Source organism: Balaenoptera borealis (genome assembly GCF_965194805.1).
Source record: "Balaenoptera borealis genome assembly, chromosome: 3".
Taxonomy (NCBI): domain Eukaryota; kingdom Metazoa; phylum Chordata; class Mammalia; order Artiodactyla; family Balaenopteridae; genus Balaenoptera; species Balaenoptera borealis.
In genome coordinates, this window is record NC_138866.1 from 5,045,435 (window position 1) to 5,069,268 (window position 23,834).

The following is a 23,834-nucleotide window of genomic DNA, read 5'->3' on the forward strand; positions in this document are numbered from 1 at the left end:
GGCTTGGCACCTCTTGCTGGAACCTTAGGGAGGGGGCTCTGGCTTGGATGGTTCCCCTTGCTTCAGGACCCTTTTTTAGCTCTGGACCCTCTCAGCCTGCTGCCATCTATCCTGCTCTGTCCCTGCCTGTCCAGCCATGCTGCGGAGAGCAAAGACTGTCCCTGGGACCACCCACCCAGTAGCCTCATCTCTAGCACCTTGTCTTTGCTGCACCAGGGGGATGTTAGGGATGCTCTCCTGATTCTTGGTGAGGGGGACCCATGCCCACAGTCTGTAGATGATGCAAGCAAGCCCCGTCCAGATGGAGGCTTTTTTTTTCTCTTGGAAAGTTCAGCTGAAGCTGCCAGCTCTGCAGGATGAGAGGACAGAGATGCAGGCCACGGGAACCACCTGGGGCCACACACCAAGTTGGGGTGGCGGTTCCCACAAGCAGTGTTAACCATCTCAGCAACTTCCCTAGTGAGCCCACGTGTCCTACGCTCACCCCTCACTCTCCCAGCTCAGGCTTTGTTCTGGGGAGAGCCTCCAGTGAGCTATTTAATCTGGTTGGCCTTTTGGGGGTAAGAAAGACCTGTACCCTTCCCAAGTGGGAGCTGGAACCCCTTCCCTCTTCAAACTCAAACTCAGATGCACAGTGGGCTGGGTCCTCGAAGCACAGTGCCCCAGTGGGGAGGGTGACCCACCGCAGGCTCACCTGCCTGGGGGAACCTCGGCTACCCTGGGGCTTGACCCTCAAAGCTATGCTCTGCCTGGCACATCCTCTCCCTGAACATCTATCTATATGGAGAGAGGGGGAGAAGAGTGGGGAATGAGGTCCTGAATCTGGACCTCTCTGCAACCCCCCCACCCCCATCCCTTCTCCACACATGGGCCAGAGTGAGTCTCTTAAAAGGCAAATCAGGTCATATTGCATCCTGCTAGCCCCCCACTGCTTTCCCAGCTGCCTTAGAATCATGGATGATCTGGTTCCTCTGACCTCATCTCTCACTCTTCTTCCTGAGCCCCCTCCCAGCCCCACTGGCCTTCTTTGAATAGGCCACTAACAGGCCAACCCTAGGGCCTCTGCACTAGCTGTTCCCTTCACCTGGAGTGCCCTTCCCCCTTATCTTTGTCCTTCTTGTCACTCAGATATCAGCTTAGACGCACCTCCTCAGAGGTCCTCCCTGACCACGGGATCTAAAGTAACTGATAATCACTTTCTGTGACAGCAGCTTGTCTTAATCCCCTGCACAGCACTTATTACAGACTCATAGCTATCTAGTTTGTTTATTATCTTCTCTCCCCTCCTCCCCGCAGGGTGCAAAGTCCCCCCAGAGGGCAGTGGCCTCCGCCGTTGTCCCCTACAGAATCCCCCAGTGGTCTAGAAGAGGCCTGGCTTACAGTAGGGGCTGTACACAGTTGCCCAATGAATGGTTGAGCAGCTGTAAATGGGGACATCAGCTGTTGCGCGGGCGCGCGCGCCAGGCCGTGGCGCTCACGGTCGAGTGCTCGGATTTTATCTCGCTGCGGGTCCCGGGGGAGGGACGCCCACCTTTGGCCGGCTGGCAGCAGACGCGCAGTAAATGCACTTCAGGGACGCGAGGATAAACGAGACGGACTCACACAGCCAGTGGGAAGACCCGGGTGCCGGGCCAGGCTGCGGTGGGGAAGGCTTTTCGCCGCCGACTCGGCGCCCCCAGAGTTAAGACCCCAGTGGGAGACCATCCTCCACCTTCCCCAGTGGTCTCCACGTCGTGAATCACAGATTCTCTCCCGAATTCCGGGACGAGCGGTCGGGTTGGCGGGGGAACGGTGCGTGTCCCCGGCGCCCTCGCCCCCTCCTGGCAAGGAAAAGGGTACGGACCGTGCTCCGGGACGGTTGGCGAGACCATGGCCTTCCCGGTGCGCAGCCCGGGGCTGGAGTGGAAACGCCGCAACCTCGGCGCGCTCCGGCAGGGGACGGGGGTGGAAATGGGGGCGGAGGAGCCGGCGGCAGGGAAGGGGACAAAGAGCCGCTCTGCCGCCGGGGAGAGCGACCCCCGTGTCAGAGTCCTATTGTCCGTCGTATCTCAGACTAAGCTGGACTCTGGTGCCCCCGGCAGGGAGAAGGGGAGCTGTCCTTCGGATCTTGGGTATTTGTTTATTTGGGGCGGGGGAGGCCGGGCGGGGCACGCGGGCCCAGGAAGGGGCTGGGCGCCCATTTCCGCGCGTCTCCTTTAAGGGAAGCCCTGCCCTACCTTTCCCACCTTCCCCCTCCTCGCAGCCGTACCTGCATTTTAAAAGCGCCCTGTAGCCCTGGGATTGGCCGAGGCCGCGTCCTCCCGGCGCAGAAACTTGAACCGCCGGTGGACTGTACCATCTCCGCGGCGTCCCCCGCTTGCGCCCCGCCCCTCCCGCACACCCCCGGAGAGGCCCAATCGGACGGGAGTGGGGGCGGGACCACGGCTCGAGCGCGCCTGTGGCAGGGCCCCGGGCGGGCGGGCGCACGGCGCGGGGGGACGTGGGGGCCGGCCGTGCCTCGCCCGCTCCCTTCCCCGGAGGCGGGGCCGGGCCGCGGCGCCCCGCCCCTCCCCGCCCGGAGTGGGCGGGGCGGCTGGGGCTCCGGAGCTGGGCCGGGGGCGGGCCTCCGCCTGCTTCGCTTAAGCCCGGAGAGCGCCCGGCACTGCAGCCGCCGACGCAGCAGCGGTCCCAGCTCGCCGAGCCTCGAGACACGCGGGTTCCCGGGCGGCCCGGGAGGGCGCTGCGTGAGGGCGCGCGAGGCGGCGCGGGGCAGGCCTCACGCGCCCCTGGTCGCCCCCCGCCCGCGGGCGGACCGGCCCAGCGCAGCCCCGGCACGGGGAGCGCCGGCCGGGCGAGGGCGCGGGCGATGCCGCGGTGACGGCCCCGCCATGGCGAAGCCCCCGGCGGCAGCGGCGGCGGCGGCGGCGTCGTCGGAGGAGCTGAGCCAGGTGCCGGACGAGGAGCTGCTGCGCTGGAGCAAGGAGGAGCTGGCGCGGCGGCTGCGGCGCGCAGAGGGCGAGAAGGTGGGCCTCATGCTGGAGCACGGCGGCCTGATGCGCGACGTGAACCGGCGGCTGCAGCAGCACCTGCTGGAGATCCGCGGCCTCAAGGACGTGAACCAGCGGCTGCAGGACGACAACCAGGAGCTGCGCGAGCTCTGCTGCTTCCTCGACGACGACCGGCAGAAGGGGCGCAAGCTAGCGCGCGAGTGGCAGCGCTTCGGGCGCCACGCGGCCGGCGCCGTGTGGCACGAGGTGGCCCGCTCGCAGCAGAAGCTGCGCGAGCTCGAGGCGCGCCAGGAGGCCCTGCTGCGTGAGAACCTGGAGCTCAAGGAGCTGGTGCTGCTGCTGGACGAGGAGCGCGCGGCGCTGGCGGGGGGCGCGGGCGGCGGCGGCGGCGGCGGCGGCGGCGGTGGCGCCGGCTCCCGTAGCTCCATCGACAGCCAGGCCAGCCTGAGCGGGCCGCTGGCGGGTGGCGCGGCCGGAGCGGGGACCCGCGACGTGGGCGACGGCAGCAGCACGTCGAGCGCCGGCAGCGGTGGCAGCCCCGACCACCACCACCACGTCCCGCCCCCGCTGCTGCCCCCCGGGCCGCACAAGGCTCCGGACAGCAAGGCTGTCGCAACGCGCAGGTCCCTGGACGACCTGTCGGCGCCACCGCACCACCGAAGCATCCCCAACGGCCTGCACGGTAAGGACGGCACCTGCCGGGCGGCGCGGGTCTCGGGCCCAGAGTCCCTTCCCCCGCGGGCAGCCGCCACTCTAGACCCCTCCTCCAGCTGGCATCCAGAGTGATCCGGAGCCCACCCGCAGTGGGGCTTTGGGTGGTGATTTTCTGGTTAAGTGGTGGAGGCGTGTCCCTGCCCCTCTGAATACGCAGCGGGCCGGGGACCGCCAGACCCCGGAAAAGTTTCTCTCCTGCGGAGTTTATCAGTATCAGAGTCTGGCGCTGTAGGGCTGGCTGGAGGCACCGCATCCCTGCCTGGAAACCGTTGTCCGGGAGCGGGAAGTTTTTAATGGAAAAGAAAGAAAGAAAAGCCCTTTGAGGGAAAGTGAAATTCCCTCTCTTATCTGGAGCAACAGGCAGCCCCAAACCTAAGCAGTGTTCACCTGTGTACTGGGGCTGGAATTCCACCTGACCTTCTCCCTGCTGCCTGCCCGCTGGGAAGGATCAGAGGCAGGTGGGCCAGAGTACCCGGGGCTAAGAGCCTTCCTCGTTTGCTGTTAGTCCTGCCTTTCTCAGGGCTCAGGGAGCTTTCTCAACCGAGGTTCTAAAACTTTCCAGAGGAATACGGGCTTGGAATGAATCCTGGCTTTTTGTCTCTGCAGGCCTCGGTTTCCTTATCTGTAGAATGGAGCCGATAATCCCTACCTCCTGGATTTGAGGTGGAGATAAAAGCCTCTGAAGGGTTTGTAAACTGTTGGTCACCTTACAGGAAGTGCCACAGTCGTCTGTGTTGGCCAGGGTGTGGGTGGGAGGACCTTTGGCCTCAGGAAAGCTCAGCTACTGTCGTCTTCCACGCCTGTGTGACTGTTGGGCCCAAGGCAGAGGGCTCTGTAGGAGTGGGGCAGCCGGCCCCCATCCCCAGCCCTCTGATCAGTGGTTCTTCCTGCTGCGTGTCTCCTCTCCCACCTCCCTGTCCTTCCACATTTTTAGTGGCTTGGCTGCTACTTCTGGTGGCAGTTGCTGCTGCCTGAACTATTTGCCTGAAGGTGGAGATTAAACAGCCCTTTCTGGTTCTCTTTAAAGGCTTTCCTAGTTCAGAGAAAGTGTATCTAGGCTTTAAGTGATTGTTCTTCCCCAGAGTGACAGCCTGGGGGTGGGGTGGGGACAGGGCGCTCTCTCTTTGGTTTGGTGGCCAAGTGGCCTCTGCAGGTGCCCGGGGTGGGGGGTGGGGCCTGGGGTGGGAACTGGACCCGGGGAGGTGGGGTGATAGCCCAGCACCGTTTTTCCTTCATTTACCTTCCCAGCCTGTGAGTTCAGGGCAGGACTAGGTTTAGAGGGATATTTTGTTACTGATTAGCAATCTAAGGCTACAACTTGGGTTTCTCTCGGTAACTCTGTATCCACTCCACCTCCCACCAGCAGTCTCCTTAAGGCCAGTGGGAGTAGCTCAGCGTTAGGCAGTTTAATATGTTACGGTTGCACTATCTGGGAAGTGAGGAGTCCCAGGCCCAGCCTCTCCAGCCTCGGCTTCTTGGGGGCCTTGGGAGGGTCAGATTTCTGGGCCTCGGTTTCCCCGAGTGCAGTACGAGGCGGGGGATTGCTGCAGTCCTGTCTGTGCCTAGGAAATGAAATGTTTCTGGTTTTCAGCTGCGTCATCAATGACACTTGGCGAGGGCGATTCTCAGCCGGGCACTGAAGCGCCGGAGTGTCAGAGCATATTTGCTGAGAAGTTCTGTCATGTTTTGGACGAGGAGACGCGGACCCTGTCTGGCTCAGGGTTTTGCTGCCTCAGTGAACGGAGCAGGAGTGGAGGACGGGACTCTACCTGAGGTTCCCACCCCACTGGGGGAGGCGGGGACGGGTGGAGCTGTAGGGTTTCCTGCAGAATCCATGCTCCCACCAGCCCCACGCGCACTCGGAACAGGGCTGCCACAGATTTTGTGGTGGCAAAGCTTTGTGTTGGGGTGACGTAAACATTCAGCATTATTATCGTGAATTTCAGTTATAGGTGGGATCGCTGTCGTTTAGTTTTGTCTCATAAAGTCACGCGTGGCCTTGAGATGTTCTCCCAACAGTATGAATAGGATGCCTGGACACAAGGAAAGGCCCATCTCTTAGAAACCACTTTTCTGTACTTGGACCTGTAGTTTTGAGCGGAGAGCGAGCCAGAGATGAGGCAGGTAACAGGCCTCAGTCTGGGTGATGGCGAAAGGCGTCAGATACCAGGCTTGTGCCTCGGGCCCTTATCCCCATTTTACAGCCAAGCAAGTGGAGGCTCAGAGAGGTTCTGAGCGTTTCCTGGGAAAGCAACTGAGATTCAAATGTCTCAGTCTCAGTTGCCTGGGTGGTGCCCTGGGGGTCCTCTACTGCCCAGGCTGTGGGCTGGCTTGCGTCTCCGGCAGCCCGCTGTCATTGTGGCCGATAATATTCATCAGCAGACACTGCTGACTCCCTATTCTTGGTTCCTGACCCACGTTTGCCCTCCATCTCCCATCCTGGGAAGTGTCACTTCCTTATCGGTGACCACTGAGCAGATGTCTGATAACCCCATTACCCAGAGGGCTCAGACTGTCTCGTGTTCAAATCTCCACTCTTCCCTCTTCTCTTTGGCCACTTACTTAACTGCCTGGAGCCCCTTTCTGCTCTTCTTCTGTAGAGTGGGGCAAAACCCAAAGTGCCCCCTTTAGCCCTACACACAGTGGGCCTCGACAGTTGTCAGAATCCTTGCCGTGCATACTTCTTCCAAGGCTCCTCATGAAAAAGAGGGACCTGTTGGGGGTTTGCCAGATAGACATCGGTGTTCTCTTTGAAACTCTGTTTGCTGTTTAGACAGACAGCTCGCTTGAATGTTTGCGACTGAGCTGGTGTCTGGTGGCACCTGCGGATGTGCTGGGGAGCAGTGGTCCTGTAGTCCTCTCTCGGAAGCTGCAGGGTACCTGCAGCCCTTCCGGATGCCATAAGGGCCCTAAGCAGCTGTGGTGGGTGGTGGCCCATCGGTATTCCAGGCCGTCCCTGGCTGGGGCTGGGCCTGGTGGGCCTGTGAATGGGGATGCAAATAGGCCTTTCTCTTGGTTGTTTTGTTTTGTTTTGTTTTGATAGAGGTCTGGGCTGGGCTGACTGAAGTCTGGACTGGGGCGCTCTTTACTCTAATCCGGTGGGGCAAACTGAGGCAGGCGAACCCCAAACATCAGAAGGTCAGGTTTGCCACTTTGAACTGATGCAATTTTCAAACAAAAGTATTTTCAACAATCCTCCCCTCCCCCTCCCCATCCTGGGTGTCCCACCTTCTTTCTCCCTTCCCCCCACGTCCCCATTCACAGCCGTCCCAGTCCCCCCAGCACACCACGGGGTCCACTCCCCTTTAGCTAACCCACAGAACCCGGGGCCTCCAGCAGCCTTTGTGTGGGCCCTGTTTACTTTTAAAAGTTTGGATGAAAAATTTGAGCTTCTCAAAATAAGATGGGTTTGTCCTCCTGCTTGTGTTTTCGTTGGTTTAAAGGGAGGATGGAGCAAGGGTGGTCTGGGCCTTTAAAAAAAGACAGAGCTTCTGGCCCTGAATAGGTCTTTTATGAGGGGCCTCCCAGCTCAGCAGCTCCTGGGCAGGATGCTAATAAGGCAGCTTTTCCTAAACCCAGCCAGGCCTGGGGGCAAAGGTCAGTGAAGACAATGGGGCAGGTTGAATAAGCTTTTCCCCCTTCCTCCGCATCCTGACCCTGACCATCCATCACTGGCCTTGGGGTACCGAGCCCCCAGGGCCACATACCAAAGGGGGGCTGGTGGTGAGGAGCTCACTGGCCTGTAACCCAGGGCAGGACCAGGGTGTGCCCAGCACTTCACAGTTTACCACAGAGGGTGTCCCAGTCCCAGCTCCATTCTGTTCAGAGCTCCCAAATGGTCCCATATCGCAGGTGGGGAAACTGAGGCATGGAGCGGTATGGTGACTTTCTCCCAGTCCCGTGGGCTGGCTGGGGGGCCTGGGATCATTCTGGGGAATCAGTCTTGGCCTCCGGTGTCAGTCTGGGCCTGCCGCCCTGTGCCTGCTGCCCTTCTGGACCGGGACAGCCTGAGACTCCCATGGGAGACCCCCACCAACAGTGGAAAGCTGCCCGGAGCTTGGTCCTGGGCCGGGCCCCCTGTAGATGGACCCAGGCAGGATGGGGCGGGAGCTCCAGGGGCTGGACCTGTGTAGCAAAGGTGTGGCACCTGTTCTCAGTCCAGACCCAGAGGCTCAGTCGTGCTGTCCTGCTTCCTTGCATGACGTTCACGGCTCCGGAGATCAGTGGGATGGGGAAAGCACAGGCTTCCCCGCACGGAGTCCCTCCTCACTTATATTTTTCATTCCCTCGCTTCCCTGCCAGGCTGGTTTCCCTCTGCTCTTGTGGCCCCAGCAGACCCCTTACCCATGGCCTGGCCTCTGAGTTCTTAGGACACAAACTTGGTTTCGTATCGTTCCTGGAGCAGCGCGATTAGCAAGGAAATCCTCTGCTGCTCATAATCTGTGTTTTGCACCCATGGGGATTTTCCGTGCCGTGTTTGTCCTTGTCATCAGCACAAGGAATTGGAAGCCTATGATCCTGCTCGAGTGCCAGGACCCCTGTGGACCTCTGTTTTCTCATCTGCAGAGTGGGAAGCTGTTGCCCGCCTTTGGGTTGAGGGAGAAGGGAGTGTGGTGATGTGTGTAAACTGTGCAGCGTGTGTGAGGTGGCAGCTTACTGCACCTCGAAGCCTCATCTGTGTCTCGAGGATGATACTACGCTGGTCCTAGAACTGAGCCTTAAAGGATGGGTTCAGTGACCCTCCACTGTCACCTGGACCCTGCAGACTTGCCTCCTCGGGGTGGGGATGGGGGACCCCCTGGCACATGCTCGTGAGAGGGGCCCTTGTGCCCACTCCGTGTCAGAGCCAAATGAGTCCTTGTCTAGTTGAACGGTGAGACACCAAATGGTGGCATTCCAGCAGCAGCAGCAGGTCTGCAGGTGGATCTGGACCGTGGGTGCCGAGAGCCCAGGGCCTGCGAGGTGTTCTCATGATGTGTGGGGGAGGCCCGGGGCCTGGAAGCCTCCTCATGGGAACAGAAAGAACCAGAACATTGAGCCGGGGGAAGAAAAGCTTTGGGGCTGGAGAGCTGCTGCTGGGCGGGGAGAGCTGTCAGCCCAGCGGGGTCAGTGCTGTGTGCAGCCCCCCAGGGTGGACCCCCAAAGTTCCAGCGATTCGGATTTCAGCCCTCACAGACAAGAGCGGTCCAGGGGGAGTAGGTTGCATCTGGAGGAGGGGAGCTCCCTGTCAGGAGAGGCATGCAAGCACAGGGCATTCCTGAACCCACTGTGATGGGACACCCAGAGAGCTGGGCATCTGGCTGTGTGAGTACAGAACAGCGAGTAGAGTATAGTCGGGGAGGTGGGCGGGCAGGGCTGGGTGGCTGAGAGAATTCACCCTTCAAGCAGGAAGGAAGATAAGAGCAGGCGTTTATTGAGTGGTTACTCAGTGTGAGTTCTGAGTGCCACTCGCGGTGATTCATGTAGCCGGGCTTGGGGAGCGGCGGTTCCGGAGCATTAACCTGGGGTCCGTCGTGGTGGCGGCCGGGCTGGGGACAGAGGGGAAGGAAGCTTGGGGCCTCCAGGGTGGCGATAGCTGTGACCGTGGTCATGGGAGAGAACCTTCTCTGAGGTTCTCAGATCAGGCGGGTCTGCCCCGAAGCCCTGCCCCCAGCCCCCGTCTGCCTCCTTGTGACTCCTGACCTGTGGGGTCAGGGGTCAGTCCTGAGCTGCTGGGGGGCTCGGGTAGAGCGGCACCTGTGGGCGACAAACTCTCTCTCTCTGCAGCCTCACTGTACCTGCCCACAGAAGAGTTACACCCACGGTTGCTCTGCCCACACCTGCAACCTGGGTGCCCGGGATCCAGGCAGGGAGTGCTCTGGGATTTCATCAGAGCTGGGGAGGAGGTGGCTCCCATCTCTCTGGAGCGAGACGACGAGGGGACCCCAGTGGCTCCCCCAAAGCCTGGCGACAGAGGAACAAACTTGTCTGCTAAAGGGACTTGATGCTCCTTTGATCATGACCAGGGAGGAATGGTGCCCCTCTTCCCGGGCACCCAGAGCTGGGCGTTGTCACACGTTACCCTCTTGCTGTCCTCTACTGCCACAGGCCAGCGGGGGCAGGTGGCTGGAGTGTTATAGGGCAGGTCTGGAGCTGGGTCAGTCCCCTGGCGATGAGTGCCTGCCTGCCCTTGAACGGGTCATTGTTGGTCTCTGCTCTCTGGGGAGCAGGGCAGAAAGATCAGGAGTTTTATCGATTTGTTTGTAAGTGTTCTTGGGATCACCCTGTGTATGATGTTTAAACAGAGGTGCGGAGCATCCTTTAACCAAAGCAGAAGCCGGGAGCCCTGGGACGTAGGTGAGGGTCTGTTTCCCTTTCCTCCTTCCTGCTTCCCCATTGGCCAGAGGCCTTCGTCATTTGTTATTTCCTGCATTCAAAGATGGGCTTTCCCCTCCTCTGTGGCAGTGCAGGGTGCATCTTAGAATCAGTGTGTGTGTTTACTGCATGGTCTTCCCCTCCCTTACTCTGGAAAACTGGGCATCTGTGACTGATGGTATCTTAGAGTGGAGGAAATGCCATGCCTGGGAAAGCCGGAAACCCTGGAGCAAACTGCCCGGAGCCCTAAAGGCACTCAGAGGAGACTTGGAAGGGAAGGGGGAACCGCCCCAGGCTTGGCCACAACGGTGCTGAGCTGCACTGGGGTCCCCGTTTCTGCTGAGGAAAAGGCTCAGGGCAGTGAGGCAAGTCACATCAGGTCATGTGGGGTGGGGAGGGGGCCGTCCAGCGTGAGGCTGGAGCCTGTGCCCACATGCGCCCCCCTCCTCCCCGTATGACTATTCATCAAGCCCCTTTCACTCTCAGAAGTGCCCTAGTTTGGCTCTCAACCCCTTCAGGTGTGCCGAGAGCGCAGCCGAGGGGGTGGCTGAAGTTGGGAGCTGAGATGGACCTGGGAGGTGGAGCAGGTCAGTACAAGCAGAGGAGAGCGGGGGAGAGGCCAGGTGTGGCAGGAGGAACAGCTGGGCAGCAGGCACATCTGGCTCTGAGGGCTGACGGGTGACTGGGCGATGCTGGGCAGGTGGGGTCTGTGGCACTCCTCCCACTGTACCTGCATTCCCCCCCGCACCCCCCGAAGTCCCTGGGCTGGGCTTCTCTAGCTGTGAGTGGTTCCAGCTGTGACCTTCTCTGAGAGTTTTTCCATAGTTACGTGTGAGGGGTGCACTCAGAAACCGGTACTTTTACATAGACCATCTCCTCCCTTTCCCCTGTGCCCCACTTACTACATACACGGGTGGCCTCATCAGCTGATATGGTCACCACATCTGGGGCTTTGGGGCCACGGCTGTGCCCTCCAGGGCTGTTCTGTGTGGGTTAGATGACACAGAACCAGCAGCTTGAGCCCGCTCGTGACCTGACCTAATGCAAGCCCCTTGTTTGCCCATCTGTAAAATGGGAAGCTTGGATGGGCCCCGCCCAGGGTCCCAGAGACCCTAGCATCCTCTACAACTGGCAGAGCCACAAGGAAAGGGCCACCTGCCCTGCCCATCCTGCCTCTGTCGTTACGTTTGTGGTTAGGTCTCTTGCCTGGTGGCTGGTCCTGAGCTTGGGGCAGGTCTGGGTGGTGGTGGTGCCGTGGTTGCCATGACACGCAGGCACTGCTCTGTCCAGCACTGGCTTAGACCGAGACCCCTGGCTGGCCAGCCTGTCCTCGTGAGGGGCTGCGGTGAGTGCCCCGGTGGAATTACCTGCCTCTGCCATCCGATCGCCTCCTGCAGGACTGGGTAGCAGGTTTGGTGCTAGAGGAGAATGCCTGGCTGTGGTTCCGTAGTGTGGGGTTGCCGGGACGAGGCCGCCTGTTCTGGACTTTTGCCATTTGCTGTCCTATCTCTCCCCAAGTCCATGACCTTCCCCAGGGCGGGGTCCAGTCTTCCTGGCACATGGTGGGTGCTCAGTAAATGTCGGGGTGAGGAATGGGCAGCCCGGAGGCACTGGACGAGGTCTCCCTCTTGTTTTAAACCCGACAGTGATCAAGCCACTTGGGCCACTTGCCTTTCTTTTTCTCATTTGTTCCATTTGGCACCAAATGGTCTTCAGCTAATTCAAAACAAACAAACAAACCAAGCTGCCCCCCACTCCCAGGATGGTAACTTGTACACCCCGCTGCCCCTCGTCTCCCCAACTTCCCTGTTTCCTTTTAACAGTTGCTAAAAAATACACGTTTGCTTTTGTTTGTTTGTTGTTTTTGGTTTATATTTATTGTTATTTGTTTAATTAGCTATCTATTTTATACATATTAGTGTATATATGTCAATCCCAATCTCCCAATTCATCCCCCCCTCACCCCGGCTTTCCCCCACCCTTGGTGTCCATACGTTTGTTCTCTACGTCTGCATCTCTATTTCTGCTTTGCAAACGGGTTCATCTGTACCATTTTTCTAGATTCCACATAATATGCATTAATATACGATAGTTGTTTTTCTCTTTCTGACTTACTTCACTCTGTATGACAGTCTCTAGGTCCATCCACGCCTCTACAAATGACCCAATTTCATTCCTTTTTATGGCTGAGTAATATTCCATTGTATATATGTACTGCACCTTCTTTATCCGTTCATCTGTCTATGGGCATTTAGGTTGCTTCCATGTCCTGGCTATTGTAAATAGTGCTGCGGTGAACATTGGGGTGCATGTGTTTTTTTGAATTATGGTTTTCTCTGGGTATATGCCCAGTAGTGGGATTGCTGGGTCATATGGTAGCTCTATGTTTAGTTTTTTAAGGAACCTCCATACTGTTCTCCATAGTGGCTGTATCAATTTACATTCCCACCAACAGTGCACGAGGGTTCTCTTTTCTCCACACCCTCTCCAGCATTTGTTGTTTGTAGATTTTCTGATGATGCCCATTCTAACTGGTGTGAGGTGATACCTCATTGTAGTTTTGATTTGCATTTCTCCAACAATTAGTGATGTTGAGCATCTTTTCATGTGCTTCTTGGCCATCTGTATGTCTTCTTTGGAGAAATGTCTATTTAGGTCTTCTGCCCATTTTTGGATTGGGTTGTTTGTTTTTTTTAAGATTGAGCTGCATGAGCTGTTTGTATATTTTGGAGATTAATCCTTTGTCTGTTGATTTGTTTGCAAATATTTTCTCCCATTCCGAGGGTTGTCTTTTCGTCTTGTTTATGGTTTCCTTTGCTATGTACACGGTTGCTTTTATCAGTGGTTCCCAACCTCGGCTGCATATTAGATATCACCTTGGGGAACTTTAAAAAATGCCAGTGCCTGGACCAGCCCCCAGAGATGGGCCCCAGTTGGTCCTGGAGGCTCCCGTGGTTGTAGAAGCTCCCGGAGGTTCTGCTGACTGCAGAGCCACTGTGGGGGAAGCTCTGGGAGAGAAGCTGCTGGGCCCACAGGGCTGCCCAAGCTGGAGATGGCCCATCAGCAGGTGAGCCGGAGGCAAGGACGCTGCCCCACACTGGGGCATCACGGAGCCTGGCCCGCAGGGCGGGGAGGCTGGTGTCAGCTCACGTTAGCCGTGAGGGTGAAACAGGCCCATTTGTCCTGTGCCTTGCTGACATTTGCCGTGTGGACGCCCCGGGAGCTGGCTTTGGTTCGCCCGGCGGGGCTGCCAGGCAGCAGTGGAAAGCTGGGTTTGAACCTGGCCTTGCATTTCCTGAGCGCCTACCCCAGCTCCGGACACAGCCCGCTTTGCTCCCCCAGCTCCCCGCCCTGGGAGCTAGAATAGACTGCCAGGCATCGGCACGGAGGCGCCGCCTTTTGCCACCCCTGTTGTGGGGTGCTGGGCCGCCCCAGACGGGGTGGGGGCCTTTTAAGGCTGCGGTCAAGGGGGCAGAGGCAGGCTGGGCCAGTGGCACCCAGACGGCAGCTTGGGAGAAGAGCCGACCCATTTCCAAAAATAGCCCATCCACTGTCAGGGGAAGCATCTCTTTGTCTTCCCAAATCTGTCTTTCCGTCGGCTCCCGGGTTGTAAGGCTAGAAGGAGGCACGCTCTTGTCTTGGAATCAGAGGCTCCGGGAGCCGCCCTCCCACCGCCCCCCACAAGGGCCCGATTGTCCGGCGGCCCTGAACGCGCCCGCCTGTCACGGAGCGCGCGGCACCGGCTCTTCTCCCTAATGAGCCCGCGCTGGGAGTGGCCCTTTGTGGCGGGTTCCGGCCACGCTGCCTGTGCCAGGGCTCTCGGAAGGCTCGATTTCCCGGCCGCTTCACATCTCTCGGAGCTGATGGGACAATGGGAGGCTCCCGCCGTGCCCTTTCTCCTTTTTTTCTGTGTTTTCTGGAACGTGCACACACCACTCTTATACGGGACAGAAAATTAAGCAGCAGGTTTCTCCCTCTCTCAGCACCCTCTGCCCTGGCGGGGAGGGCTCCCGGCTCTCCTCGCCTTTCCCAGCCCCTCCCGTGGGACCTCCCCCCACCATGGTCTCCCTCCTCTTGTTCCCGGGTCTCTCCGGGCTCCTTCCCCTGAAAACAGGCTCACGTTTCCTAGTCCAAAGCAATAAACAAAATCTTCTCCTTTCTGTTTTCCTGCCCCCGGCTCCCTTCCTTCCCCACCCAATCCTCCAAGGTGCACCAGAGGCCCAGCCCACCTTCCCGCCCGCAGCTGCTTGGCCGCTGGCAGTCCTGGACCCCCGGGAAAGGCAGCTCCGGCTTGGTCCAGTGGCCTGTTCTCATCCTGACCTCTTGGTGGTGTTTGATGCCCACTCTGGGCTTGTCTTCTAGAGCAGGGCAGTGTGGCTGGTCACCGCCGACCTCCCTGGCAGCAGCTTCTGGCTTTTCTCTAGCTGTCTCTTGCCCGTACTGGGAAGCATCGCTCCCGGGCTAAGCCCCCAGTCCTTCTCTACCTTTCGCTCCTGACCTGGAGACCCCGCGGTCCAGTGTCATCCTGGTCACCATCCTGTTGACTCTGTGCCCTCTGAGTTTGGGCCCCTTCGTCTCACCTACACTCCCGTCCCCTCTGCCTAACGGGTGGCGACCCCACTTCAGGGTCTCCTGGCTCTAGCCCTGAGCTGCCCACTAGTCACATGAGGCTGTTTCAATTCAATTGAATTAGGACTGAGTAACAGGAGCGTTTCAGTTTCTGAGCTGCGCTTAGCCCCCTTGCCAGTGCTTTGCACCTTGTCATTGCAGAAAAGGGACATCTCCGTCCTTCCAGAGAGTTCTGTTGGCAGCGCTGATCTGGACAACTCCTTGCTGCGCCGTGCACTGCACTTGTGCACAGAAGGGAGCTCCGTGTGTGAGCGTGGTGTCAGGGACTCTGTCCCTTCCTGCCACGCTCCACGCACGACCCCAGGGTCTGCTTGCCTTGCCGGTGCACAGCAGGCCCTTAGGGCTTCTGCTGGCAGGAATTGCCCTTTCCTCCCTCCTGCACCCACTGAGATCCCGCCCTTCCCTTGAGGCTTAGGTCTGCCCTTAGAGACGGGCAGTCACAGGATGTGTGACCCTCGTCCGCTCGGCGTCTGCAGGAGCCTCAAGCCAGGCTCTTGCCGTTTGCCCTGCAGCCATGGATGCCACTCCCGCTGGTGGCCTTGTGTGTGGGTTCACATGTATGTGTAGGACACCCAAGCCCAAGAGGCCACAGGGCTCCAGGAGGCTGCAGAGGTCTCCCCCGTAGAGCCCAGCCCCCCGCTCCCAGCCACCAGCTCCTTATCCTTGAAATGAGGCCAAGAGGCCTGCGGGATCCGAAAACAAAGAAATTGGCTTTTCAGACGGTGGGGTGAGGTGGGGTAGGTTGCAGGGGAATGGACACAGGCCCTCCCCTCCCTCTCCTCCCTCCCCTCCGTGTGCAGAGGAGGTTGCAGACCTGCTCCGGCCGGTCACCAGCTCTGAGCATGGTCCCCCTCCGACCCTCCATGCATGGCTGTGATGGGCAGCAGGCATTCTCACCATCTCGGGGTTAAATGAGCTGCCTGGGTCCAGCTGCGGGTCGTTACGCCAGCCGGTCCCTGGCGGGTGAAGCCATTACGCACCACACCTGGTGCTCTGGCCCCGGCCTTGACCCCACTGGTTACTGCCCTTCCTGTGCCCTTGAGCCCACTGTTGGGTGTGTGTGTGTGGCGGGCGGGAGCATCAGGGCAACCGGTGAGATCATAGCAGGATGGCTCCCCCAGGCCCCCTCCCCCCTTTGAAGGCCTGATGAGGCACTGGCTGGGCCCCGGGAAGAGGGGCTAATATTCGGGCTTCCCTGACCTTGGGGGCCAGGAGGGTCTGAGGAGAGCCCCATTCTAAGGCATCTTACTCTGGAAATGCAGTTGACGGTGGTGGGCTGGCGGGAGAGGGCGATCCTTGGTGTCAGCTCCCTGGAGGTCCCCAGCCCCCCGTACAGCCGCTGGGCCCCCGTTCCTCCTACTGTGTCCCCTCCTCTCCTGAGGGCATTTCCTGGCCTGGGGCCGAGGGTTTCCTGTGAGCCCTGCTCCACGCCCCCTTGCAGCCCCTTCAGCTCCCCGCCCCGCCTGTGGGAACTCCTGCTGACCCAGAGCAGCTCCTGAGTGTGGTCAGGAGGCCCCAGGGATGCGAGGTCCCCGCCCTGGAGGGTGGTCCCCAGCACGGTGCTGTTTCCATCTTGCCTCTCTCCCTGCAGAGTCCTTAATCCCTGTCCCCCGAGTTAAGGCCTCGTTCCCATGAGCTGGCCTGGTTGTGGGCAATGTGATCCGCTCCCAAGCGTGTGGGGCTGAAACATTGTGGGTAATGCTGGATGAAAAGACCCCTTGTTTGTGGTGCAACCCAAACTCATGAGCGGGAAAGTGGCAGGGGGGGAGGTTGGGGTGGTGGCCGGCCCCCCGAGTCTGCCCCCTTGCCCTCCAAAAATGCGGCACAGGTGGGAGTCACTGGAACCTCCTGGCCTGGGGCTTTATTTGGGGGGTTGTGACGGGAGGGAGACACCCGGGTCAGCTCAGCCTCCTCTGGTCCCTCCACAGTCCCTGCTGCTTCAAGGTCAGCTGTGTCCTGCTCTGTGCTGACCTTCAGTGGACACACGCTCAGTGGTCTTCTTAATCCAGGCGTGACAGGCTTCGGGGAGCCCTGGGCCCCCAACATGACTGTGCACTTATGCAGGTTCTCAGAGGTGGAGAGTGGTCTGTGGCCCAGGAAAGATCCAGAACCACAGTGGGAGGGGTAGTGAAATCCCTCCCTGAAGCCTTTAAAAAAATTAAAAAAAAAAATTTATCTATATATATACATTTTAACATTTTTGTTCAGTTTCTTTTTTAAAATTTTTACTGAAATATAGTTGATTTAGTTGGTTTGTGTTGTGTTAGTTTCAGGTGTACAGCAAAGTGATTCAGTTGTACGTATATATAACAATATACTTTTTTCTACATTCTCTTCCATCGTAGGTTATTACAAGATACTGAGTATAGTTCCCTGTGCTAAACTGTAGGTCCTTGTTGGTAATCTATTTTATATACAGTAGTGTGTATATTGCAATCCCAAACTCCTAGTTTATCCCTCCTCCCCCTTCCTCTTTGGTAACCGTAAGTTTGTTTTCTAAGTCTGTGAGTCTGTTTCTGTTGTGTAAATAAGTTCATTTGTATCATTTTTTTTTTAGATTCCACATATAAGTGATATTGTATCATAATTTTCTTTCTCCTTCTGGCTTACTTCACTTAGTATGATGATCTCTAGGTCCATCCATGTTGCTGCAAATGGCATTATTTCATTCTTTTTTATGGCCGAGTAATATTCCATTGTGTATATATACTGCATCTTTATCCATTCCTCTGTCAGTGGACATTTAGGTTGCTTCCCCTTGAAGCCTTTAAAAAGTAAAAATGAATGAGCTTAATGCACGCGCCTCCCAGGAGGCTCCGTGCAGGAGTCAGAAAGTGAAGTCTAAAGGCCGTCTTGGTTTGAGCCTGTGGTCTGGCGGGTGTGGATGTTGAGCTCTGGCTCACACCCACCCCATCCTCTGTTCTCAGAAGTCACACCTCTTGTTCCTCTTTCCTGAAGTTGTCTGTATTCACGTGAGGGTTTAGAGTTGGGTAGATGTTTCCACGTACATCTTTGCTTCCTGGACTTTTCTCTGCGTGTTGCTTCCTTTCTGCCTCATTTTCCCTGGGCCTCAGTTTACCCAGCTGGGAGGTGAGATAGTTGGACCAGGTCCATGGGGGCTCAGAGACCCTGGAGGAACTTGAGAAAGCTCTAGATGCAAGGTCCTCCCTGGGTATCAGCCTTGCCCTGGTGGCTGTCCCCTTCTCCCCATGCAGCCGAACCAGTGCCATTGGGCCTTTTTTTCTGTGTGACATTCCTGCCATGCTGGGGCTTTCAGCATCCACGGTGGCCCAGTTTCTAATCTCAGGCCCTCACCTTCCAAGTGCTTGCCCAGGTGGGGGACTGATCTGACCCAAAATCAGAAAGCAGTGGCCAGGAGGGATCGCTTGCTGCCCTCCTCCACCGCACCCACCGAGGCTTTGCTTTCCGAGCTCCGCCCCACCCCCCCAAAAGGCACACATGCCAACTCCCTGCGGCTGTGGGCACAGCAGCCATTGCCAGCAGCAGAATGAAAATGGGAGTCTTCTAATTTCCTTCTTTTGAATTGCAACCTTGATCCTTTCTCTCTCCTTCTACAGACCACGCCTCTGGTGACTTTTGAATAGGTCTGTGGGCTCCCTTTTCTCCGGCTGAAAATATAGGCAGTAGTGCCTCATTTGCCTTAATTAAAATGGCAGGCTTAGGGCCCTGGGGGGAGGGGGAGGCCTGGGGACGAGGAGAAGGTGGTTTGGAGATTGGACTGCTGGGCCAGCGCCCTGCCTATGACTTCGACTCTGAAAGGTGCTCATTCACTCATGTGCAAGGTGGTGTTTTCAGCCTCCTGGATGCCAATGGGGCAGGGCAGCTTTGGGGGGAGGGGGGAGTCCTGCATCCAGCCGAGGGGGCACGTCTCCCGGTGTCATCCCCACTGGCCCTTCCGTGGTTCGCTGATTAGTGCCTGGAAGAAGCGGAAAGGACGGTCACAAGGGGAGAATGGGGTCTAGGAGGCCTCAGGGGGTATGCGGGGGGCTTCAGGTAAGGGGTGGCCAAGGGGAGATGGAAGGGACGCTGGGCTGGGTTCTCCGGGTTCCCCACGAGGATGGGGAGGGCGACGTGGCTTTGATCCTCGCGTGGCAGACGTTTCTGAGACTGTCCGTGGTGTGGGCCTCCAGGCGTGAATGACTGCCTGCCTGCTGCTGTGTCCTATTTCCGCACCCGGGAATGAGCCTGCGGGAGGAGGGGTCAGCCCACCGTGGGGACAGGGAGGTGGGGAGGGGCAGGGAATCCTCAGGTGCACCTGCTCTGCCGTGACCACCTCCCCACGCGCGGTGCACTCGGGTGTCGACCACACCGGGCCCTCTGCTGGTCCAGTTTGGCCGGGGAGCCCCTCAGGCAGGGGAGCAGTGAGTGACAGTCTGACCTTGTTGAGACCCCTCCCCCATCCTCCCCTCCCCCATCCTCCCCTCCCCCATCCTCCCCTCCCCCATCCTCCCCTCCCCCATCCTCCCCTCCCCCATCCTCCCCTCCCCCTCCCAATCCTACAGCTCCACTTTGCCACCAGTGAAGCAGACCCTTGGGTTAGGGATCTCAAAGGGCCCCTTCATAGGGGGTTGGAATAAATCCACATACGCCATTCTCAATTTTTTTTCTTTCTAGCACATCAGAAAACCAACATACACAGCCTCCCTCACGGGTCTTGAACGAGACTTCGTTCTGACCATTACCTTTAGGCACCGAGGCGTTTTTGGTCACAATTCATAGAGGACGCGGAGGGAGAAGGTCTTGGAAGGGAGAGTGACCCGTGGCAGTGGGGCTGTCAGAGTCCAGGGAGTCCTGCTCTGAGCCACTGGGCACTGGGCCTCCCCCGAAGCAGGTGGCCGCCTCGGATAACGTGCCCTCACGTCCTTAATGCCGTCCTTAGGGTTTATCCTTTTAATACTCTGGGTGCGTGAGGTGTCCAGCAGGCCCGGGAGGGGAATTTGTGGGGAAGGGGAGGTCCCAGTGGGAGGCTGCCCTGCTGGGGGGAAGGTGAGGTGGCCTGGCCGGGATCTGGGCCCCTGCTCTGCCTGTACCTGTCCTGCTGGGACCATCCCTCCTACCACCCCCCCTCCCCTCGCCCACAGGAGCAAGCAGAGCCCTGGGTCAGGAAGGCAGGGACCCACCCTCGCCAACTCCGGAGGTTTGCCTGTGGCTGCAGGGCTTAGCTGTGGCACGCTGGCCCTGAGGCCGCCTGGTAGGATTTGGGGACCTGGACCGGCCGGCAGTGGCAGGGGTGGTGGAAGGGCCAGTGGGGCCGGGGCCGGGGGCTGCCTCGCTGGCACAGCACTTTTCCTCTCCACGTCCGAGAGGCTCAGACAAGGAGATGCTTGTGAGCCAGAGAGTTGTGAGTTGGCATGTGGAAATGATGCCTCGTTACAGAGCTTGCTCCCTACAAATGCGTGCATTTATCGTGAAGGGCCTTCAGGAGGAGTCCTCGGGGCTGCTGGGGCCCGGGTGCGGGAGGGGGAGCTGGCACGGCCCCACGGCGCAGATGAGGACACGCGCTCCGCAGGCCTATGGGATTTCACAGGTACCACCGCCCCATCCCTGTGCCTTAGTTTCCTGCCTGTCTCCCGGGGGCAGAGTGGGGCTTTTGGTGGTCTTCTCAGCTCCGTGCTGTGCTGTCTTAAGCAGAGTGCCTCCAGCTGTGAGGGGTGGTAATGGTGGATGGGGCCCGGCCCCTGGTGCCTGCTGACCACTGCGTCCCTCCCCGCAGGCTGCTGGCCCCTGCTCGGGAGACACTTAGGGTGTGGTGTGTCTCTGAGTTGCTTGTGTGTGTGTGTGTGTGTGTGTGTGTGTCTGTGTGTGTGTGTGTCTGTGTGTGTGTGTCTGTGTGTGTGTGTGTGCCTGTGTGTGTGTGTCTGTGTGGTGGGCAGTTTTCTGTAGGAGCCCTGGAGGAGGGTCAGGGGCCGGGTTCTGGCCTCAGCCTGTCCTGGACCCCCTCTGTGGGCCTCATCTGTAAGGGGCCCCTGAGGTCCCCCAGCCCTGCCCGTGTCTGGACCTTAGAGTCACGTTGGGTCATCATTACCGTTTGGTCTGAGCACTGCCCAAGGCAGGCAGGGGCCATCAGGAAAGAAAGACCTGCCCAGAATGGGACGGTCCTCCCTGCAGGGAGGAGGAAGGAGTTCCCCGGGCGGCTGGCCTGGCCCCTGTCCCCGTGCCCTGAGCGTGGCCACCTCTCAGCCTCCCGCCTGAGGTCCAGGGAAGAGGGGCTCTGGCATCTCACATGCCCCACTGCTGTGCTTGGCCAAGGCCAACTCACCCAGCGGGTCCCAGCTGAGGCTGTGATCCTGTTACCTGGCTGGCACCAGGTGCCACCTGATAGGGTCCAGATGGAGGGTCCTGAGCTCTGGTCGTGGGTCCACCTGTGTAAACCCAGGCAAGTCACACAAACCTGTGTGCCTCACCTTTCCGCCTCTGTTAGATGGAGTGACCCCATCCAGTTCATCTTAGGGCTCTTGAGGATGGACCAAGATGCTCGCATAGTAACAGCAATAGTAACAGTAGCAGGAGCAGTAATAACTCATGGGTGCTCAGTGCTGTCTACGTATCCACTCCTTTAACCCTCACAAAGCGCAGGCACCTCTGTTTTCCCTGTTGGACAGGAAGAGGAAGTGGAGGCCCAGAGAGGTTAAGCAGCCCAGGTCCGGGGAGAAAGGGGCAGAGCGGTGCCTGGCTCTGGGGCCCGCATCCCTAACCGCGGCCTTGCGCTGCCTCTCCGTGCACAAGCCGCATCGTTCCCATGGGTGCATTTTCTTCTCCTAAAACAACTGCCTGTTTATTATAGACAATTTAGAAAAATAATCACCTTGGGCCCCAGCACCCAGATGGCCTCTGTGTACCAGTGCAATGTGGCCAGCGGTGGTATTGTCGGTAATCCGTACATTTTCTCACTTCCCGTGGGAGGACTGGCCATTGAAATGGGTGAGTTAAGGAGACAATCAGGAACATTCTAGCTCTGAGTGCAATTTTTCTCCTCTCTGTGGGCAGTGGGGCAGTTAGTGGACTTGAAACTTGCGCATCGGTAGAACGCTTTTTCTGGAACCTCTTGGCTCCAAAGCCCCTTTTGCAGCATGATACACGTTATAGATATCTCCCAGTGCATCACACGCCCCAGTCTGGGGACACACAGCCCCCTCTTGCAAGCCTGAGCTCAGCCTTCCTAATTTATCCTGGGGTCCCCTGACAGGAGTTCCCAGGGGGCTAGAATGTCTGCTGATGCGTGAACCCCACTGGTGATGGGGAGCGAGGCAGCCTCTTCTTTGTCTGGACTCTGTGGGTGGGAGTGTGTGAGGACCTCCGGACTTCGTTCCAGACAAATGTCGTGTCCGGCTGGGGGTGGGGACACCCCTACAGTTGTTGTCTCACCTGGTCCTGTCTCACCTGGTCCTTTCAGGCTGCAGACTCCAACCCCCCGTGGTTTATCCTGGTGGAGATGCAGAGTATTGCCCACCCCTAAATAATCCTTTGCTTATTGTGTGCTCATAATGGGAGGCTTGGGAGGTACTGGAAGGTTCAACATGGAAATTTGAAAATCACTTATAATCCTGCCCTCTGCAGAGAACAGATATTAACATTTTCCTCCTTTCCTAAAGGAGGAAATGCTGGGTGGAAAAGGGAAGTCTGTATACACCTTCTGTTAATTTTTTTTTTTTTTAACAAGATATTGAATATAGTTCCCTGTGCTATACAGTAGGTCCTTGTTGTTTATCTATTTTATATATAGTAGTGTGTATCTGTTAATCCCAAATTCTTAGTTTATCCCCTCCACCCCCTTTCCCCTTTGGTAACCATGAGTTTGTTTTCTATGTCTTTGAGTCTGCAAATAATGCCATTTGCAGCAACATGGATGGACCTAGAGATGATCATACTAAGTGAAGTAAGTCAGACAGAGAAAGACAAATAGCATATGATATCACTTATATGTGAAACCTAAAAAGAATGATACAAATGAACTTATATACAAAACAGAAGTAAACTCACAGACCTAGAAAACAAACTCTGTTAACTTTTTATTTTGAAATAATTATAGACTCATAAGAAGTTGCAGTTGTAGCGTAGAGGGCTCTCGTGTGCCCTTCCCCCTGGCGGTGACATCCTCGTGAGAACGGGGCATTATCACTATTTTTTTTTGAATTTTATTTTATTTATTTTTTATACAGCAGGTTCTTATTAGTTATCCATTTTATACATATTAGTGTACATACGTCAATCCCCATCCCCCAATTCATCACACACACCCCCCACCCCCCGCCCGCAACTTTCCCCCCCTCGGTGTCTGTACGTTTGGAGAACGGGGCATTATTGAAACCAGGACAGTGACGTCGGCACCACAGTGACCACATCTCAGACCCTCCCTCCGACAGCGCCTGTCTTTCTGTGCTCTCACTCCTATGCGTGTGGAGAGTTTTATGAGCTCTTGCCACACGTGTAGAGTTGTTACACACACTTTTTAAAATAAATGTTGCTGTTTAGAACTGTTTTTAGATTTGCAGAATCATTGAGAAGATAGCAGAGTTCCCATAAACCCTGTGCCCGGTTCCCTTCTTGCTCACTTCCTCCACTGGTATTGGTGCATCTGTTACAATTCACGAGCTGATACTGATACACTGAGTGGGGTCCACACGCCACATTTCCTTAGCTTTTCCCTAACGCCCTTCTTCTGTTCAGGATCTAATCTAAGACATGCATTTTAAAAAGCAACTTTTGCCATGTTGTATTACAGTTTGTAATCCCTTTTTTTTCCCCCGGGAGCATCTTGAGAATATCTTTTTTTTTTTTTAATTTTATTGAAGTGTAGTTGATTTACAGGTTGTGTTGAGAGTACATTATCAAAGCATCACTGGCAGTTCTTACATGTCAGTTTGAGTGGCCCTCTGCTCGTCCCATCTTGTGGGCGTCCCCGCTGGGACCTTCAGAAGGGGTCTCGTGCTCCCTCTTGGCTTCTTTGGTCATGTCAGCACCCCGCCCGCCCCTCCCCCCCACGCCAGGGTGGTCCGAGGGGCAGGCCTGGCACCCCTTCCTTGTGAGGTGGGGCAGCTTTGGGGGAACACAGGCCTCTCTCAGGGCCCCACTGGGTCCCCAGACTGGATGAGGTCACGCAGGAGGGCAGAGCGTGGCAGCGGGGTGGAT

General features: G+C 57.5%; 1 protein-coding gene across 4 annotated transcripts in view; it reads left to right on the plus strand.

Annotated features, from left to right (window-relative positions):
- Positions 1-2,867: 2,867 nt before the first annotated feature.
- CCDC85C (coiled-coil domain containing 85C) overlaps positions 2,868-23,834 on the plus strand; it is a gene marked incomplete at its 5' end in the record, with an annotated part of 83,352 nt that continues 62,385 nt past the window's right edge. For all 4 annotated transcript variants that reach the window (XM_082387743.1, XM_082387744.1, XM_082387745.1 and 1 more), the window contains one exon: positions 2,868-3,669. In XM_082387743.1, coding sequence (XP_082243869.1) covers positions 2,868-3,669 — 802 coding nt within the window. The remainder of the gene's footprint in view (positions 3,670-23,834) is intronic.